Source organism: Eleutherodactylus coqui, chromosome 4, assembly GCF_035609145.1.
Source record: "Eleutherodactylus coqui strain aEleCoq1 chromosome 4, aEleCoq1.hap1, whole genome shotgun sequence".
NCBI lineage: Eukaryota > Metazoa > Chordata > Amphibia > Anura > Eleutherodactylidae > Eleutherodactylus > Eleutherodactylus coqui.
The window spans coordinates 227,195,483-227,217,131 of record NC_089840.1 but is presented as its reverse complement, the minus strand read 5'-3'; the positions used below and the strand labels follow the sequence as shown (position 1 = coordinate 227,217,131).

At 42.9% G+C, this 21,649-nt stretch overlaps 1 protein-coding gene across 5 annotated transcripts in view; it reads left to right on the top strand.

Annotated features, from left to right (window-relative positions):
* Nucleotides 1–21,649, top strand: part of RHOBTB1 (Rho related BTB domain containing 1) — a 160,317-nt gene that overhangs the window by 124,409 nt on the left and 14,259 nt on the right. For all 5 annotated transcript variants that reach the window (XM_066600806.1, XM_066600807.1, XM_066600805.1 and 2 more), the window contains 3 exons: nt 5,426–5,627; nt 9,408–9,511; nt 20,832–21,017. In XM_066600806.1, the coding sequence (XP_066456903.1) occupies nt 5,436–5,627; nt 9,408–9,511; nt 20,832–21,017 (482 nt within the window). In that variant the 5' untranslated portion in view covers nt 5,426–5,435. The remainder of the gene's footprint in view (nt 1–5,425; nt 5,628–9,407; nt 9,512–20,831; nt 21,018–21,649) is intronic.

Here is a 21,649-nt window from a genome sequence, read left to right as displayed (position 1 = left end):
CGAAAACTTCACACCATCATATGGTCGAACTAGATCATTGATGATCTCACATTTACATATACAGTACAGTATAAGGCCGCATTCAGACGGCCATATTTCCCATCCGCGTATTTCATGGACAGCACATAGACCCATTATAGCCAGTTCAGCCTTGGAAAAAGAATCACCAAATGTGCTCTTCTGGTCCGGATTATACAACATGGAATGTCCACTGTCCGTGGAGCTTGGACCGCATGCAGACGGGTTGACCAATGCGTTTTGCGCCTTAGATTCTCATAAGTAACATGTATATGGCTGTGTGAATACGGTCTAAGGTAGAGGCTGGTTGGCATCCCCTCCCCCACAGCACATGAAGCACTTGGCGCTGCAGACTTCATTCATTATTTAGCGACATCCCATTCATATTTGCAGTCTGGAGTCTCGTCACGCCCCACTATCCCGCACTTGTCTATTTGCCCTTCTATTGTAGTGCTTACTAATAATAGTGATTCATTTCCTAGTATGTGCAATCCAGTGACAAGACACTTGCACCAGATTTTTCCCTTTGCATGAAAACTGCTATTCGTCTTGGATTCTGCAGCCAGTTACAAGTTCCCTTTGCATTGCATTTACATCATACTTACTGCAGAACAAAAGCGGACAAGCCATGAGATGCTTTGTGTGTGCATAATCTTTTTAAAGCAACCCTCTGGTCGTGAACAAACAAAGATGGCTGCACCGCTTCTTTGACTGCCTTAGTCTATGGCAACTTAATCCATTGTTTTGATTGGCAGTTCTGGGCATGTGAGCAGCATGTAGTGTCTTAAGGCCCATTTACACACAGCGATTATCGCTCAAAATTCTCTCAAACGATGGATTTTGAGCAATGATCGTTGCGTGTAAATGCTACCATCATTTACTTTTCGGCCAAACGATTTTTAGGTGAGCATAAAATCCATCATTCGGCCGCAGAGTCGATAACAGGGACGGCAAGCTGTGTTCTCCACGGGAGCGCTGATTACATTCTATTCAGCTGAAAGCCCCGTGGCAGAACAATGGAGCTCTATGCAGAGACTACCTGCTGTCCTCTGCATACAGCTCCTGGAGTTTCATTTACATGCAAATGACGGTAATAATATGCTAATGGGCATTAGTGCCCATAAGCAGTTTATGCAAAACGATCGCTAAAACTGTCAATCTCCCTATCTTTTGAACAAATTTTGAGCGATCATCTGCGTGTAAATGGGCCTTTAGACTACCAAGGCATATTAATGCGCAATGTGCATGAGGTTGTCAGAAAAGCAGTGCGACCATCTTTGTTTGTCCAGGACCAGAGGGTCTCTTTAAAGGTGGAGGCTGTGCCCAGTGCAGTTCTTTGCATTGGGAAGACCTTAAAAAAAAACAAATACTATGGGGTATTCTACTGCTTGTACATAAGATAGGGGTGCCAATGCTTTTCTGCATGTGAACTTAATTATTTTCAACCCTGTGGCCTTCAGATTAAAAAGTCTCTTGATTGGTCCTAAAATGACCATTCTTGTATCCTGCTTCCTATTTATTATAGAGAGCTGCTGACATGCCATATTGAGCAGTCGGTAATTACCACACTCAATATCTTGACTCCACAATCGTTAACAACTATTTTCCAGGCCAACAGACTGTCAAGTTTAATCAAAGCCATCAAATTACAAGATAATCAATGTAGGTCATCAGTTTTGGGAAAGTTTCTCATGACTGCAGGCCTCGAGGGCCTGAAGGTATTGACCAGTGTATAATCCTGTTGATCACTTTTTCTTGTAGCACAAATTCCCTCACTTGTTTTAGATATAAATGGAAGTACAGTATAGTACAAATTGAGGAAACTGATAAATAGCAATTTCCTAAATTAGTCACATTTTTGCCAACACCTTCCTACAGGAGCCTCTTGAGAGAAGGAATTTCAAAGTATCTACTCTAGAGATGAGCGAGTATACTCGCTAAAGGCAATTGCTCGAGCGAGCATTGCCCTTAGCGAGTACCTGCCCGCTCGAGACGAAAGGCTCGGGTGCCGGCGCGGGGGAGCGGTGAGTAGCGGCAGTCAGCAGGAGGGAGCGGGGGGGGGGGGGGGGGGAGAGGGAGAGAGAGATCTCCCCTCCGTTCCTCCCCGCTCTCCCTCGCAGCTCCGTGCCCGCCGGCGGCACCCGAACCTTTTGCCTCGAGCGGGCAGGTACTCGCTAAGGGCAATGCTCGCTCAAGCAATTGCCTTTAGTGAGTATACTCGCTCATCTTTAATTCAACTCTAATCTGTCAGAATACAGGACTCCAGACCACAACCTGTAATATGGGAATGTGCACACATCTAATTTTAATCTGACATGTATCTCCACAGCCAAAATCTTAACCTCAGATTTGTGTCGTAGATGTGCAGTTTGAGCGGTCAAAGATCTGCATGAGGATGAGCTCCATTGTCATTCAATGGGGCTAATCCTCAGCTTTTCCAAGTATCTGCGTAGTAAAAAAAAAAGAATTGTACGCTACTTTTTTTTGTGGCATATGTTTTCCTCAGCAGTATCAAAAATCTGCACAGAAATTTCAGTTGCGTGTGAATGGAGTTTTAGAAACTCGGTTTACATGTGTGTAATATGGATTATTGTCAGGTGGACAGGGGTTGTCATTGTGGGACTTCAAAACCAAGATGGTAGCACTTCCCCGTGGTCTACAAGCATGGTGCTAATTTGAGAGCCATATTGTTAAGGGTTCATAAACAGTAAAAAAAATTTAAAAAAACTGCATTGCACATACTGGGAGATAAGTGCAAAAATAGTGGCGATTTAGTGAAAAACTCCAGATTCAGGCAGAATTATGACGTTTTGGGCAAATAACTGCACAAAACATCTGAGCGAGGTATAACAAAGCTGTAACATATGGCAACCATAGTACATGCGCGGAAAGACAAGCATAGAGCCTCTGTTTGCAGCGAATATAGAGAAGTCATACATTATAATATATATGACATACCAGACTTTTTGGAGTAGGTAGTGCACCATGGCTCTGGACCACATCTTGACCGCATAATTTAATGCAACGTCCGGTCTTCGTCACCACTCTGTGATGCTGCTTCCGGTCTGCTGCTATTTATTTGCAGGCAATGGCAGCTTACAGACAGGTGACTTGGTCCCTAATCCTCATATCTCTGTAGGGCACTCACCTTAAAGGGGTTAATGTTGCTATAGAGATTGACTGGGGAGATACGGCCAAACCTTAGCCAGAATTGCCACATGCAGCAGAACTGAGCATGCTCACTGGACTTTGATCGGATGATGCATTGATATAAATACCCTGTTTCCCTGAAAATAAGACCTGCCTGAAAATAAGACATAGCATGATTTTCCAGAATTTTTGAGGATGCAAAATGATTTTTCAGGCTTTTTGAGGATGCTTGAAATATAAGCCCTACTGCAAAATTAAGCCCTGCTAACAGTTAATTAAAAAAGTCAATTTAAATAGTGTCCAGGCAGCTATACATGTAAAAAAGTTAAACCTTTTTGAACAAAAATTAATATAAGACACTGTCTTATTTTCGGGGAAACATGGTAGGGGTAGTTTTAGCTGTACAAAAAGCTGTGCTGGTGCCAGAGAAGAGACTAAAAGAGCTGCTGACCACAAGGCTAGAAGGTGGAGGGCCTAGAGGAGCCTCAATGCTCCCGGACCTCAGAGGGCCCATCAGTGAATGCAAGGAGATGGAGAGTAGTGCTCCTCATCCCCAAAATTGTGCAAGGAAGTGGATTGGTGGAAGTAGCATGGTAAACCATAAGTGAGACTGACCTTAATACAGATCCTAGCTGTGCACACTGATAGGGACAAGTCCTCCAGCTTACAGCAATTTGTACTAAGCAGAAGGGACTTTGAGAGACGTTCGGTGGTGCTGGAATTCCTTATTCACGGACTGAGATCTGCCTCTATAGATCCATAAATAACCACTATTTTTGCACTTAAAGGGGTTGTCCCGCGAAAGCAAGTGGGGTTATACACTTCTGTATGGCCATATTAATGTACTTTGTAATGTACATCGTACATTAATTATGAGCCATACAGAAGTTATTCACTTACCTGCTCCGTTGCTAGCGTCCTCGTCTCCATGGTGCCGTCTAATTTCAGCGTCTAATCGCCCGATTAGACGCGCTTGCGCAGTCCGGTCTTCTCCCTAGTGAATGGGGCCGCTCGTGCCGGAGAGCTGGTCCTCGTAGCTCCGCCCCGTCACGTGTGCCGATTCCAGCCAATCAGAAGGCTGGAATCGGCAATGGACCGCACAGAGTCCACGGTGCACCATGGGAGAAGACCCGCGGTGCATCGTGGGTGAAGATCCCGGTGGCCATCTTAGTAAGGTAAGGAAGAAGTCGCCGCAGCGCAGGGATTCGGGTAAGTACTAAACGGGGTTTTTTTTAACACATCCATTGGGTTTGTCTCGCGCCGAACGGGGGGGCCTATTGAATTAAAAAAAAAAACATTTTGGCGCGGGACAACCCCTTTAATCTCCCAAATTTTAAAATTTTACCATCACTGTGGGATTGCTCTTCATATCATGTTCAGTCGCTAGAATTAAGACTCCCCTAGCTTCCTTCCAAGCACTGCAGCCCTTCATCTTGGAGACCTCCAGCAATCGTTTTCTCTTTGATTATATCTTCTTGCCATATTGCTCTTATTTTAACTTTGCACACTGCCAAGTACACGGTTTCTAGAAAATTAAGCACAGATCATGTTTTCTAGAAAGCAAGTGAAGATCGCCTCTCGTAAGGCATTGTAATGCGTGGAATAATTTTTCTCTTGATGCTGGTTAACAAGCTCTGAGAATAGATGCGTGGACTAGAAAGCAGAGAAGCTGAAGTGGTATACTAACTTATTTCCTATGGGAGTACGTGTAGAAAATTAACAGATATAATTACTGCACTGCAGTAAAAGCCCAGAAATGTGTGCGGAGAGAAAGGCAAGCAAAATAGAAGTACGGCATTTGAAGTTCTTTTCAATATGCCATGGCTTTTATGTATTTCTGAAAAGTTGCTATTATGTTATGGTTACTATTGTAGTATTTATATGAACAGTTTATATTTGGTTTATTTATATGCTCTTCACAATTTGTTACATTTGGTTTATTTATATACTCTTCACAATTTGTTACATTTAGGTTATTTATTTGCTCTTCTCAGTTTGTTTTTCTCCCAGTTACTTCAGTTTTGGTCCTTTTTAAATGAATTACAAGTCACTTTACTTACAGATCAGCCACATTCCAGAAACACTTTACAGACTGGTCTGTGTTTAGTGCAAACAATAGGTGTCATGATGTTTATGTCATCCAGGTGCATCACCACAGCTGAAGGCGTTTTTGTATAAAAGGAGGAACATAATGTAGAGCAACTCTTCAGAGAGTCTTGTCCTTTCTTTACTCATCGTACCATTGTCTTCTTCTCAGGGCTGTATAAATGGACACTGATATGGACTACGAAAGACCCAATGTTGAAACCATCAAGTGTGTGGTGGTAGGGGACAATGCGGTGGGCAAGACGCGACTCATCTGCGCAAGAGCATGTAACACTACATTAACTCAGTACCAGCTGCTGGCCACCCACGTCCCTACCGTATGGGCAATAGATCAGTATCGAGTATGTCAAGAGGTAAGTTCCTCAATTCTGCAAATGCATGTTTCTTATAGCCCAAGCACTCGCCCTCAGGTTGCATTACTGTAGTTCTATTTACTGCTTTTTAAATGTAAGTCATTAGTATGTCTGAAGCAGGAGATTGCTTGTATCGCTTCTCTTTTCCTCATTGGGTTTGATTTACTTTAACCTGTTATTTGTTTGCCATGCAACTCTAGGAAGTAAAAGACCATAAAAATGATATATATACCTATTACCAAAATTACTCCCTAGGGAATAGGAAACAGTAGTTAAATCTGCTGCCCATCGACAGAGTACAGGCTACTGAAAGCTGCAGATTTTATTCTGCTGACATCACTATTAAGCAAGTACAGGGTAGAGAGGATTTCTGATTCTAAGGGTGGCTTCACACGTGCAGATGCGGTTTTGCGCAGTCCTCAGAGCAACATATTAGCGCTATGTAAGAGGCTTTTTTGTGCGCATATCGGGGTATTTTCATGTACTTTTTGCACATGGAGACATGAGATCAACACACCCCGGTTTAAATGGCTATTTAGTCTAATGAGTTCCAGATGTGTTCTTTTTTTTCATAGAATTGCACAGTGTATTGCGCATCTCTGCACGCATTAGCGCACCTCCCATGCACTTCTATTGGGACCCTTGTTGCGCAAATGTGCATAAAATAGAGCTGGCCGAATTTTTTTTGCGCTCACAAAAAAGGAAATGAGAACAAACAATGGGTTCTATTCTTTGTGTATTACACATGTACATTTTATGCATGCAAAAACAAATGCAAATACTCCAGTGTGAAGGAGCGCTTACTTTGTTAGGGCTTCTTCACACGGGTGTTTTTGCACATGCCAAATGCAGAGAATAGAACCCATTTCATTGGGTTACCTAACATAATGCATTTTTGCGCACAAATTTAGCATGTGTAAAAAAATATGTGATGTGCTCTATTTTTGTGCACATTTGCGCACCAAAGGCCCTATTGGAGTCTATAGGGCTGCTCAAATGTGCACCCGACCCATACGAAAATGCTCACTAAGGCTGGATTCACACGAACGTATATCGGCTCGGTTTTCACGCCGAACCGATATACGTCGTCCTCATCTGCAGGGGGGGAGGCTGGAAGAGCCAGGAGCAGGAACTGAGCTCCCGCCTCCTCTCCACCCCCTCTCCGCCCCTCTGCACTATTTGCAATGAAAGGAGGTGGGATGCGGGCGTGGCTAAATTCCGCAAATTAGCCCCGCCTCTCCCTAATGCAAATAGTGCAGAGGGGCGGAGAGGAGGCAGAGAGGGGGCGGGAGCTCAGTTCCTGCTCCTGGCTCTTCCAGCCTCCCCCCTCTGCAGATGAGGACGACGTATATCGGCTCGGCGTGAAAACCGAGCCGATATACATTCATGTGAATGCACCCTTAACTACGTGATTTTGCAGTGAAATCAATAACACCAGGGACTAATTAGCCTGCACATTCTTTTAAATCACAGCGCAGGCGTGTCCCGCTCTGATGTGAATGGGCCTAGCAGCGTTGAAAAGTACAGTAAAATGCCCCAACACACGTGCAATAGCACTCTCTTCACAGCACAAGTATGTCGCACATTCGCAAGCGTATCTACATCTGCTCTTATCTGTAGGAGCCCTTAAGGCTACTTGCACATGGGGGATTTTAATGTTGCACCTGAGATTCTCATTACTTGCATTATCTAATACTTGCATTAGACATCCTATCCGATGTGCTGGATACTGCATAAGTAGATCCCATGTCCGTCTGATTTCTGGGCCGTATGCAAGTATCCTTACTGTATTGGCTTTTTATGACATTTCCTAGTGTTGTCTCAAAAGGTGTTATAAAATCATAGAATGGTAGAGTTGGAAGGGACCTCCAGGGTCATCGGGTCCCACCCGCTGCTCAGTGCAGGTTTTACTAAATCATCCCATATTGTCCAGCCTTTGTTTGAACACTTCCATTGAAGGAGAACTCGCCACCTCCCGTGGTAACCTGTTCCACTCATTGATCACCTTAATTCATTTGTGTTCAGTTGAAATGGCAATTAACCCTTACATTGACTGTTTACCTGCTAACAGGGTTAAATATCAATACACAGAATTCACAGGGTAAAGTATCAAAAGAACAATTATGGTGAATGCATACAATATACACTGCAGGGTCATTTAATTAGCCACATGCCCCTTTCACAGTTGGAGTTTCCTATATGGATATTAGACCCTGGAGTGCAGCATAAAATTAAGTGAGAAAGCTTTTCATGGATCAGTTTCAGTATGAATGTACATTAGAAAAGGAAAATAGAACAATGTGCGCAACTTAGAATGCGGCCTGGTGCTAGGATAGTGGAGTGGTGGCCAGGATTTCAAAAACTGCCAACCTTGTGGGGCTTTATCGTACAACTCTATGGAGAATATAACAAAAATGGTGTGATCAAGGTAAAACGTCCAGCGAAAGAGGGTCCTGTAGATGTACACAGCTTGTCAGAGGAGGATGTTAAGAATTGCTTTGCAGGACAGGCGGCACACAGTAAGGATTCTTTCACATGGGAGGGAATTAGTGCACATGGACATTTCTGCACCACAATATTGTCCCTATAGGGCTTGAATTCTGCATTTATGCTTAATCCTGCGTTCTTTTTCCTCTTGTGTATAAGCACCCTTCAGCAAATCCAGCTAAATACAACACTGGTGCTTGAACTAAGGCCAGGCTCACACGAGCGAGTCGGATTCCACATGCGGGAGGCGCACAGCGGTCACGCTGTGTACCTCCTATAACTGTATTGCGGAGGCTCACAGGCAGTCATGCGCAGGCCGGTTTCTTTTTTGGTTTATTTGTATTTACCGCGCCGTTACTTACCCGCAATGTTAATTGCGTGTGGGCTGGGGTCAGACAGACTCCATTGACATTAATGAAGGCCATCCGCGTGGATTCTGTGGCATAATAGAGCATGCTGTGACTTTTCTTCCGCTCATGGAATACACAATTCATATCCGCGAGTGTGAACGAAAAAGCGAAAATGCATGACTTTCAATGTCCGCATTTTACCGCGGATCTCCCATGCGGACGGCGATCGTGGAATCCGAAATACAAATCCACCAGGGTGAGCCCGGCCTAAAGTGTCTAACGCAGCACAGATAGGCTATAACAGTTGACCAGTTCCAGTGCCATTGCTGTGCAAGTGAAACAAAAAGGCGAAACTCCGGAGTAAAAGAGTGCTAAATTGGATCACTAAGAGTGGAAAAACAATGTCTGGTCTGATGAATCCAGATTTCTGTTGCACCGTGCTGATGGGAGGTCAGAAATTGGCGCAAGCAGCATGAATCGATGAACCCCTCCGAGCACATCAGTACCTCCATCTGATTTGCAGCAACTATAAGAAGCTTCCTGTCCACATGGGCTAATATACCTAAAGAACAATTTCAAATTCTAGTGGAATGTATGTCATGACGAAGAACTGCGGATCTGAAGGCCAAAGTTAGTCCAACGTGCTACTAGATGGGCGTTTGTAATAAAGTGGCCATGCAGTGTATATTTATATTAAAGGGTCCTCTTCCAGCTATAGCTGGCTTGCCCTGTACATTACGGTGCCCTTTAATATCTGCTAGCTAATAACATATAGCAGTAATCGCAGACCTGGAACAAACCTTTTCTTTATTAGTCCTGCATATTGAATTTCAGCAAAGATTCCGTGATGTCATTAGAAATAGCACAATCAGCAGAAATTGTGAACAGACAGAGGTTGCTGCAGCATTAAACCTTGATCATTATATTTCTATCCTTTCTTCAGGTCCTTGAACGCTCCCGTGACGTAGTTGATGAAGTGAGTGTTTCTCTCAGGCTGTGGGACACCTTTGGGGATCATCACAAGGACAGGCGTTTTGCCTATGGAAGGTAAACACTTAGTGCTTACTCCCTACATAACAAGCAATGTATATCAACATTAGACATGACAGTATCCAAAGGATAATGGGTTTCACAAGCTTAAAAAATGCTGAAATCAGAGTTTGGGATCCAGTTTCATAGAGTAAGCATGTCTAATATATAGTTCTTTAGCATTTAGGTATAATAGATGCATTAGATTCTTGTGATACAGTTATAGGTTCTTCTTTTCGATAGTTGTTCAGTAGCCAAAAATATAGGTGCAGCTATTAGATGATTGTAGAAGAGCTCCAGGTTCATGTGACAATATAGTATATAGCTTTCAAGCTACTATGATTCTCTGTTGGCCGCCAATGCACTGTAGTACATTTATATTCTATTTGGCTATTCCATACTTACCTTGGTCCAACAGATGTTGGGTGACAAGCGCTTACGGCGGTCCTATGGGCTATCGCCTTGTACCCTTCTTTCTACATTCGAGGCCAAAAGTTTTGAGACTGACAAAAATGTTGTTTTTTAATGAGGTTTACTGCTTCAGTGTTTTTAGATCTTCTAGTCAGATGTTTCTATGGGTATTGAAGTACAATTATAAGCATCGCATAAGTTTTTACGTTTTTTTTTACGAATACATCACGTTTAGGTAAATACTGAATGTTTATAGCGTTGACTTTCTTTTTCAAGACTTCTGCTGTTTGCCCTGGCTGCATGCAGGATATCCGCTTCCGGATCAAATCCTGACTGATGGCAACCCATTCTTGCCTAATCAGTGCTTGGAGCTTATCACAATTTCTGTGTTTTTGTTTGTCCACCTGCTTTTTGAGTATTGACCACTGGTTGTCATTGGAATTGATATCTGGGAAGTTTCTTGGCAATTGACCCCAAATTTCACCAAGCCCCTTGGTTATCACTCTTGCCTTGTGACATGGTGCTGGAAAAAAAACATTGTTCATCACCAAATTGCTTCTGGATAGTTGAGAGAAGTTGCTCTTGGAGGATGTATAGATCCCATTCTTTATTCACATCAGTGTCCTTAGTTAAAATTAGTGAGCCCCCTCCCATGGATGGAAAGCAACCCCGCACATGAATGGTCTACAAATGCTTTACTGTTCCCATGACACAGAAGTGCTTACCTTTTCTTCTCTGGACAATCATTCTTTCAGATGGCTCCATCAGACAAAATAACTTTACCCCGGTCCTCTGCAGTCCAGTCGTTGTACTTCTGCAGAATGTCAGTCTGTCCTTGATGCAGAGGCGTAACTTGAAGCTCCTGGGCCCCAATGCAAAACCTGGAACGGGGCCCCCAACTATAATGCTTTATTCATAGTACTGGGCTCCCTATATGGAGAAGAGAGGCCTTATGGGCCACCCAAGGCTCCTGGGCCTGGGTGTAATCACATCCCCTGCATCCTCTATAGTTACGCTGCTGCCTTGATGTTTTTCTTGGAGAGAAGTGGCTTCTTTGCTGCCACTTACAGATGCACTGACAGCTGCCTGCTGCCATTCTTGAGCAAGCACTGCACTGGTATTTAACCGATCGCATAACGGAATACTCTTTAGGTGATGGTCCTGGCACTTGCTGGACTTTCATGGGCGCCCTGAAGCCTTCGTCACAGCAATTAAAACTGAAGATTGCAACTATCATCCAAATAGTTGCTTAATAGAGCGAATGTAAGTGACAGTTGTTCCATGTAAGCACGGCGACCAACTGGGTGACGAGTGAGAATTTGTTCACTAGTCACTTCTTTTCAGCTTACCTAAAAATAGTCGTTGGTTGATTCATTATCATCTGGTGTAAACAGGTAACCATTGTAAGGACTAGAAAATGCCTTTACAGGGAGGTGTGCGCTTGTTTTCTGAGCGCCTCTCACCGAACTCTGATTGGCTCCCACTTTTTTTTTAACATTTTGCCGTCCCACTTAACTCTCATTGGTTCCTAAAAACACATACGAGCAAGTGATCTTCGGCTGAACAGTTCCTGCTGGTCTTCCAAAGAATACTCACTGCTACAGTTTATAGCTAATTTTGGTTTTTGAAGATATACACACAAATTTTTAGTCGAATCAGCTAGAGAACGCGGCAGCAAGTCATCACTCAAATACAGCTTGTACGTATTTATGTGCGTTCATTGGATTTTGCAGCCAATGAGTATGCGTTGGGGAGAGGTGAAAATTTCAAATGCACCCCTGCCAGAGAATCTTAGGCCCCCTAACTAGTCAACGAACAATATTTTGGCCCATCTAAATGCTCCTGACTATTCGTTAAGTCATCGGAAGATTGAACAAGAAATGAACAACCATCTCTTTGTGGAAAAGTACACAAACAATATTTGTTCATACGCTTTTGCAACTATTTTGAGTGACAAAAGTTCTCCTATGTGAAGCCACCCAAGGGGCCCTTTAAAAACGGAATAATAATAATCGTTCAGAGTCTCGCTGGATCGCGGAGGTTTTGCTGTCGAGTGATCAAAGTCATCCTCCAGCTCTATCTTATTTAAATGTCTTCACTAGAGATGAGCAAGCATACTCGCTAAGGACAATTACTCAATCGAGCATTGTCCTTAGCGAGTACCTGCCCGCTCGGAAGAAAAGGTTCGGCTGACGGCGGTGGGCGGGGGAGAGCGGGGAGGAACGGAGGGCAGATCTCTCTCCCCCCTGCTCACTGCCGTAACTCACCTCTCACCCGCACCGGCAGCCGAACCTTTTCCTCCGAGCGGGCAGGTACTCGCTGAGGACAATGCTCAATCGATAATTGTCCTTAGCAAGTATGCTCGCTCATCTCTAGTCTTCACTATAGTCTAGCATTGTGTTGCTGAAACAGATAGAACTGAATGTACAGTACTGTAGGTGCTTACCATTTATGGCATTTATGGCCATTTATGGGTGGTCTGACAATAAAAAAATGGAATTTAGAATCAATAACATAACTATTGTCCAGGTATAAATCTACATACATTATTGCAGTCTGTGTTGACAAGCAGAACAAAATGTGACTTGACAGGGACAAAGTGCAGTCTGCAACTGAGTTGTGAAAGGCTAAGAGTAGTTTAACAACAATAGAAAATGTTATGAAAACAATGAATGAGAATAATCATGTTCTGTAATTTAAGGTATTATGGAAACTTCACAAAATTGCTTTGGAAATTCCCAAGAGACAGCCTGTGGCGGAGAACATATAGTGATTTCTACAAGCTTCAAGAATTTTCTAAATAGTTTAAGTTCTTTGTTCACGTGCTTGAAAAAACTATAATTCTATTAAAGGGGTTTTCCCAGCAAAAAAGTCATACCTCATTCACAGGGTAGGGGATAACTATCCGATCAATGGGGTCCAACTGCTGTAACCCCTGGGAATCATGAGAATGGGGGGTCCTGAATGTCCCCAAATGACAGGACTTCACCACTTTATTCATTGCTGGAGATAGCTGAATGCTCGAACTCACTTGAGCTATCTCTGGCAGTCCGATTAAAATTAATGGAGTTGCAGCCCCCTCCTTGACCACTTCCGCATTCAGTTAGGAGCCTTCAGGACCACTATTCTAATGATCTGTGAAGGTCCTAGTGATCTGACCCCCACCAATCCGTTATCCTGTGGATAGGGTATAACTTGCTGAAATGGGAATACCCCTTGTGGCAGCGCAGCCAATGTAGTAATGGGTTTGAGCCGGTACAAGGCCGTAGTGTAGGAACAAGGTCAATAGAAAAGGGTTCTTTGTTGAGGAATGGCCTCATTGTGCACCACCTGAGAGGCCTTGTGAAAAAGAGATGGGAGGTCTCCACTCTAGCTTCAGGGTCTTGACTTCACTCTGATGCTAGAGTGCCAGTGTGCACAAGGCATGACAGAGAAGTAAACACCCGCTGTGCTGGGACATATATATTACGGTATACTAGTGAGCCGTTTTGAGGCTCTAGGCCTGTTGGTAGGGGCAAATGTGTAGTAAGAGGCCAGGCGGCCAGGATTTTGTTTTGTTCCTGAGCACTATAAATGTGTGAAATGCCATATGAAATTGCTGTGATGCAATAAACCTAACAGAAGCCGGCTTTAAAGAAAGTTGCTGGTATTGGACTGATTTTCTGAACATGTGCTAACCATCCTATGGTGGAAGATGGTGGTCCTAAGCAAATAAATAACCCCCTAATGTCACATCTTTCAATGGTTCCCATACTGGATATTCCAAAGAAGCAGTTTAGAAAGCATTATGATATATCCATCCATTGTTCCATAAAACACTAATACTATAGGTGCAGGGATTACTTCTGGGGCCATTACCTACCAGCAGAACGGGGTCCGTGACGAGTCCACTTCAGCCTTTGACATTACTGGAGAGATGTAGACTTTTGGAGTTACAGAAAGAGACGAGCTCTGCTTGTTTTTCTCTGTATGCAACAACCATAGGTGGGATTCGAACCTGTCAGACATTTATGGCATTTCTTGTAAATGATAGGAATACCCCCTTAACAAAAACTGCACAAAACTTAAAGTCCTATTCCCTGTTTTTGTCTCTTGCATAAAGTTATTAGTGACTCTGCAGTAGAGGTAAGACTCAGAAGCATTCAGAACCTTCTCATTCAGGTTAATTCTTCTTATGTCAAATCCTCACCACCTGTCAGCGGACTCTAGTCTTCTTATACCAAGGGTCAGCAGTAAGAATAAGTACTACGTGCAATCTGTTGACAGAAGCTTCACCCCAGGAAGGTTCAACTTCCTCGACTACAAGTAAAGATTTAATTACTTAACTGTGTACACTAAGGATTAAATATAGTCTGGAATCTACGTGTAGAAGTGCAGGGCTGCTATGACTAGCTCACGGGGCAGTGAATATGGAGGACAGAGATCTTAGCTCCAGCATTAAAAACCCTTGATTTCATATAGGTTCTATGATGTCTATCAGCATCGCTTCTCCATTTTAGGTTTTTAGGACTTTGGGGATGATTTGTGAAGTAATAAAGTTAAAGTTAGTGTTACATTGTAAGCAAGTTCAGTGCTGCCCTCTATGGGAGGCATTATTACTTGTGCTGTAGTTCAATTTATGTTTGTAGTTACCGTTGACCCTAATGTAGTTACCACTGACTCTAAGATAGTCGTCGGCTGATACCAAGTAAACAAGTAATGAATGCTTAACTGCATAACTGAATCATACCATACATTTACAGGACTCGGGACTGAAGCATTTTGATTAACTCTTTCTTCTTCAGTATCTTAACGTTCAGTATAACTTACAATAAGAAACCTCCATAGCAACCTACAAGGCAGACCTGGGAGTCCTTAAAGAAAAAATGCCCCTCTGGTACCTGGGCTGAAACTTTGCATTTCCAAATGCAGTTAATACACAGTTTTCACATATGTAATCCAGCAATTTTTTTTCCTGCGTCCTTGAAAAATAGCCCCAACTCAGATTTAGATGGGTCTTCTGGGACTTAAATATTGAAGGCCTATCTTCAGGATAGGTCAACCATATCAAATCGGTGGGTGTCTGACTCCCGTCACTCCTGCCAATAAGCTGTGTGACGAGGCCACTGCATTCAAGTGAGCACTCTGGCCTCTTCATCATATACCAGACACATTTTGTACTGGCAGTACCAATCCTATTCACTTGAATGGGGCTGAGCTGCACATATACTATGTGATCAATGTATGTGATCTCAGGCTGGAAAAGAGGTCTACATCTGGTAGCTAAAGTCCTCTGGTGCAAGCACCAAATCGTGACTGACTCCTAGGGTGATGTCACATTGTGACGTTTTCTTGGCAGATATTTTTTGCGACGTGGTTTGCCATTGCCTCCCCCTATCATCTTTTACCCCCACAGCAAGCTGGGTGCTCACTTTACCGACCTCCGAAGGATGGAAGGCTGAGTCAAGCTTGAGCCAACTACCTGAACCAGCGGGGATCGAACTTGTAACCTTCAGGTCGTGAGCGAGAGCTTAGGACTGCATTTCTGTCACTCATTTCCACCACTGGTCCAGGCTCTCCCACCCTTCTTTGGTGTAAACATGCCCACCCGAGTCTTGCTTGACATCTCCAACTTCCTGGAAACACCATGCATTTCACTCTGCGCTGGTGCCACACTAGAGGATCTGGCGCATGTGGGGCGTCTCTTGAGGCCGCGCACTTCATAGATGATGCCTTGCGCATGCTCCATCTTCTTTAATGTGCAGGCACAGAGTATTTAAAATGCAGAGTTTTTCCAGCTTAGGCATTTGGAGCCATCAGTCTAGACTTGGATGGGTGTATTTACACCAATGAAGGGGGACTTGAACCACTGCTGGATGTGAATCAGCCATTCAAGTGCTCTAGCTGCACTTGCATACTGCATGGAAATAAAAATATTTCAGTTTTGGAGCATTTGAAAATTAAAGGTACCGTTATGTTCATCTGCCTCTTGCACGTTATCATAAAATTAGCTCATAGTGCTACAATCAGCTCAGCGGACAGACTTTCTTAAACAGCATTTAGAGGTATGCTTTACAGAAGCCTCATAGCCCATTGGAGACAATAGAAAGGAGATGACCCATTGACATCCATGGGAGAATAACCTGAACGTGCTCTGTGACAAGTGCAAAGGTCATTTTGTAGGAAGGAGGAGGAGGAGGTGAGCTGTGATCATCACCACCTATTGGGAATGGTGTATCCTGTGTTATCTGTTTATAGGTGTTCTACTATTAGCTCAGTGGCGCATTGACTCATAATTTGGGGTGTTTATTAGGATGATGAAGATTACAATCAATTAATGCATGCTTCGCATCCGTTAATGATCTGACAAGCTTTCCGACTGTCTTACTCAGGGATGTTGGTTCGGGAATAAGCACAGGGGAAGGAGGCACTTGTCCTGGGTTCTGGTTGCCAATGTCAGGCTGTGATTCAGTTTGGGACTTCTCCAGCACTGCCCTTCTGTAGACACTGAAGTTGGGGGCACCTTGATGGCTGAAGGACGCCCAATTACACATTCCCCAGTAGGGGTTCACTGCATACTCAGGACACCTTTGCATGCTCACTCTTGTTTAATGCTGGAACTTGACAACTTCACAACCGTCGTTGGGTACAGGTACAAGGTAGCAGTCTGTATCCGGTTCTCTTGGAACACTGTCCCGGATGGGCAGACAGCGAACTCTGCAATCTGGACTCATCTAAACTTCTCTGGTATGTTCGTATCCGTACAGTCTGGCTATGCAAGCCTTCCAAGACCAAGGCCGTCTCCATACAGCAGCCCATGAGACAGTCTTTCCCTTCTGCCGAACATGACATAGCACTGTGCCACTACCTGAGCAGGGAGTCCTCACTTTTCACCTCTATGTCCTCCCTTGACCTCTAAATTCTGGAAAGAACGCGACCCATTGTGTATTTTGCCCACGTCACCCATACCGCTGACCACTTAAAGTAACAACATCAGTCTAAAAACCATAGAATAGCATTGAATCATTGTTTGCTCTTATTTAAAGAACCCCTTTCTTCATTGATAATGGCTATACGTTACGGACTACCGCATCCAACCCAACATCATCCCTTGTACGGTGGTTGAAGATGTGGATTAAATAGCCTAGATCTAAAAAGCAACTCTATGTATGTATATTGCATTATTGTAGCGAGATGGCACAGCCACAATTTGTACAGCTTCTATTATTACGGCTTATGATAATCTTTACAAGCAAAGGATACAAAAAGGTTGGCTTCCTTTATTGTACTTCTCTTTTAAGTACTTTTCTGTGCACTCTCTGGCTTAATCAGTACTTAGCCCCGGGCAAAGTCTTGGATTGAAATTTTTTTATTAAAAAAAAAAAAAAAAAAAAGTTATTGGATATCTCCTAGACACTTGGAGCGGTGCCTGGGTTTGATATTTATAGCTTTAGAAGTCTTTTATGTTGAGGATAGAAATATGTAGAGCAGTTATATAAAGCACTTTATTTAGTGATTTTTTTTTTGTTATTGTGACTTGGATAGTGCTTGTCACAAAACATAGGAGGGCTGTAATATTTGTCGGAAGCAGTGATGGCACTTTTTAACCTCATTTTTAGGTCCAACATATTGAATGTTCATAGTTGTCAAAGTTGAATTGACACATTACTCCAAATGTTCTGTAGTGGCACTGATAAAATTCTACCTGCCTGGAGCCATGACTAGGGTGAACCTCGGAGATTAGCATATACTGTTTATACATGGAACTCAAGAAAACATTATCCATCAAGCTCCTAAGCTCCCTCTAGTGGTAGTGGCCGGTAGTCCGGAATTTTTCACCGATTTAGATAAAAAATGGTGTTCAAGGGTCAGTATTGCTCAGTATAGACCTACACCGTTTTTTTCCAAAGCCCTCTAGAAATGACATATAGCTTCTAAAGACCTGCAGTAATTTTTTTCTATGTGGCAGGTTATAGTTTTAGAAATATTTGATTTAGTTGAGGTGTAAAGGATCATTAAAAGTATATAACGACACCAAAATAAAAGTTGTTTTGTGCATCTATGTAAATAAATCTAAGGGTGCGTTCACACGTTGCTGATTTGTTGCAGATTTTGGTGCCGATCTGCAGCGGATTTCGCCTTTCCAAGTGAATTAAAATCGAAGGAATGAAATTTAACCCTTTCCAATCCACTGTCTGACTTCTGAAGACATTATGATTTAAGGCTGTGCAGCTCTGATGTTGGAAGACGTCCGTCAGGGTTCTTTTACTGTATATTGCCAGCCTCCCTGCTGTCGGACACTATCCAACGTGTCATCTCATGCAGTACTGACTTTAGCCAGCATATAGCGCTGTTGTATAACAGCAGTAAAAGAGTAAGCCCCCTAGGAAAACCAGGATACAAATTGGATTGGAAAGGGTAATGCCGATTTGCGGCAAATCTGTGATGTCTGAAAGCAACCTTAAAGGGGTTTTCAGAGTACAAATGTGTATTTGCCACTGTAAATGTAATCTGGTCAGTATTTATGGCTACATGGTTGCTCCGTCCGTCAGATGTAAGTTTTACAGGTCAAGGGGGGTGTCATCTCTACTTAGGGAGAGTCCCCAAATATGTAGAGACACCTTGGGGGTAAGCGGGTCAGAGGGGCATCGTCTCTCCCCAAGGAGAGCACCCAGAAGGAGTGTGAGAAGACACCGAAAAGGTGAGTGAGGTGACTTATAAGGCCATGCATGCTCCTCTGGGTAATTTATGCAAGTAAGGAAGTATGCAAATCGATGTATGACTTGTTAACAAGTCTGTAAAACAATGATTGGGATAGGAAACCAAGCCAGAAAACCATACACAGACAGCTGTTTCGGGGTGTTTGCCTCCCATCAGTGTGCAAGTTTTGTACTCGCCTTTCCCTTCATTTCCCTGTTCTGAGCGCTGAAAGTGGTCGCTGAATGCATTGAGCAGTGCACTAAGTAGTCCACCCATTCTCCTTTCATAATGGGTGGACTACTTAATGTGCCTCTCAATGCATAGCAGTGGCAGCTTGCAGCGCTGAAACCAGTGGAACGACGGGGGAGGTAAGCATAATACTTACATCCCCAAACTCAGCTTAGCTCATAGGGCTCAAAGTAGGTCTTTACGGTTCAGCAATGAATAACTGATTGTGTTCCTGAGCTCAACAGTGTTCTCTAAACTCCCTATAATTACTATTATAGAGGCTGAAATGACGGAGATTACTAGCAATGGACTGCGGGATCTGCACTTATGTTCCAGATAAAGTCATATGATATATGCCAGTAATGATGGTGCTTACGCCACTGCCCGGCCTAGGAGACTCGGAATACGTTCGTGACCTAAACAATATTAAACAGGGTGCCTACTGTGTAGCCGGCGGGAGATCTGCTCAGTGTAGCCTTATTGATTTTGTTAACATCCATTTAGGTGACGGTAACAAGTCGTTTGGTAAAGGTTGAGGCGCACAAACCTGTTTTATGATTAAATTAAAGAAACCAATTACTGCCATAACAAACCCGTAATTAGTTAGGTGGTGCCCTTTTAGCAAGCAACCAAAGCAGCGAGACTTCGGATATTTTATATTTGCCATAAATATACTTTTTTTTTTTTTTTTTCGTAATTCTAACGAGGAGAAACCTGCTGTGTTGGTGTATTAGCATATTATTTTTAGAAACTATGTATCTAGCGTGATCTTCCTGCCATTCTGTTGAGATCTAGAAAAAGAACAGGAGGTGTATGATCACGAGGCAATTAGTTCTTGGATCTGTTGTTTATGTATTAGCGCATACAGTATCGGGGCGATAACAGCACTTAAAATAGAACGTTTGTTACTGTTAATAACTGCAGTCTGTCTGACTTGGAAGCTGAGAGGAGCTCCAAATGAATTCATTTTTTATATTTAGCACCTCTATGTAGGAATTTAGTGCATCATTTGTTTTAGATTTGGATGTTATTTGCTAGAGTTAGACAATACATCCGCTATTGTGGGAACAGGAAACGATACAGAAGAAGTACAAATATTAATAGAAGTTTGCCTATATTGGGCATTTTAGTTAGGAATTGCCACATCACCTGTCTTAATTAGATCAAAGGCCACATCTTTGCACTTTTTTAAAATAATGTGTTTTTGGACATGAAAAATTTTTGTAATTAGTTTCCCTTTTTTTTCTTTAAATGACAGTTGTTTGATATCTATACTTGTATTGTTTGCCAAGGTACTGCAGATTGGAGAACTGAAATATTAGCAAATTCTGTCAGACAATTCCTTTCCTAGCCTGCTCTCCTGTTGTGAGTGTGTATCCACTGTCTTTCCACAGATCTATTACAGAGGGCTGTATGACAATGCCGGGGGATAGTGGAGGAGATAAGGAGGACAGAGCAGAGAAAGCTACTATTACAGAGAGCTATAATTCACTCCGGGTGAATTTTCAGCTTTTATCAACAGTGAGGGGGACCAGCAGCTACTTAGTGAGAGAAGGAGAGATAGCTGTGTAGTATTGAGTGGGTGTGGTTATGCTACACAGCCTCTGAAAGAGCAGAGGAGAATGTGGAACTGAACTTGTGCGTGTAAGAAACCAACTTATCAGTTATGTTAACTTGAATGTAGGAGAGCCTGCAAACAATGTGTGAGGCTTTTCAAATCCATGAGAAGGAAAATGCAGGCAGCCAGAATGGGACTGATCTGCACATAGGCCATGTACCAATGGATGTTTTGTCACAGGCTGAAGAGGAGGCCACAGTGTTCACCTCGGTTCTATGACCCCCTCAAATAACCGATTACGGGGGATGCTGGGGGTTGGCCCTTCACCTTTCTGATATTGATGGCCTATCCTAAGAAAAGGTCATCAGTATTTTAGTCTTGAAAAAACCCTTTAACTTTTAAGTGTATATTTAAAAATTGACTTCTTATCATTGAGTAATTCTGGTTTGCTTTCCTTTTCAGATCCGATGTTGTTGTTCTGTGCTTCTCCATTGCAAATCCAAATTCCTTAAACCATGTGAAAACGATGTGGGCTCAGGAGATCAAGCATTTTTGCCCCCGCACACCTGTCATTCTAGTTGGCTGCCAGCTGGACCTGCGTTATGCCGATCTTGAAGCTGTTAACAGGGCAAGGCGGCCATTAGCCAGGTAAGTGTCATAAATCTTATTTTACACCATTGTTAAAGAGGTAAACAGGAAGCATTCCAGCACTCTAGATAAATCGCGAAGATGAAAGGTACTTTATTGTCATAGATTCAAGAAGTTAAAAGTCATACAAATAACTATAATAAATAATGAGTAAAAGCTTTCACTCGAAATGCGTAGGTGATCAGCAATTTCTTGTATGACTTTTAATTCCTTGAATGTATTATAATAAAGTAGCTTTCATATCCACGATTCATCTGGAGTGCTGGAATGTTTCCTGTTTCCCTGGAGTTTCGCAGTGCCTTTCTGTTGCTGTGCACACAGAGGGGAGGAAGTTTGTCAGCTGACATTGAGTAATATGTATTGTTGAAGAAGTGCTGTAGGCAGTAATTAGTCTGATTTCTCTTTAGTACTCTATGTGATGTTAAATATTCTTGTAGAAGAAAGACAGAAGTAATATGGAGATGATACCTTTATTGGCTAACCAGAAAAATTACATTTACAAGCTTTCGAGGCTACTTAGGCCTCTTCATCAGGCCGTATTTTTGGTACTCTTACAGAATATCAGTCATCCCAATGATTATCGAACCTGTGCTATCTCTTCCGACTGCCCACCTCCATTCAAAGTAAACAGG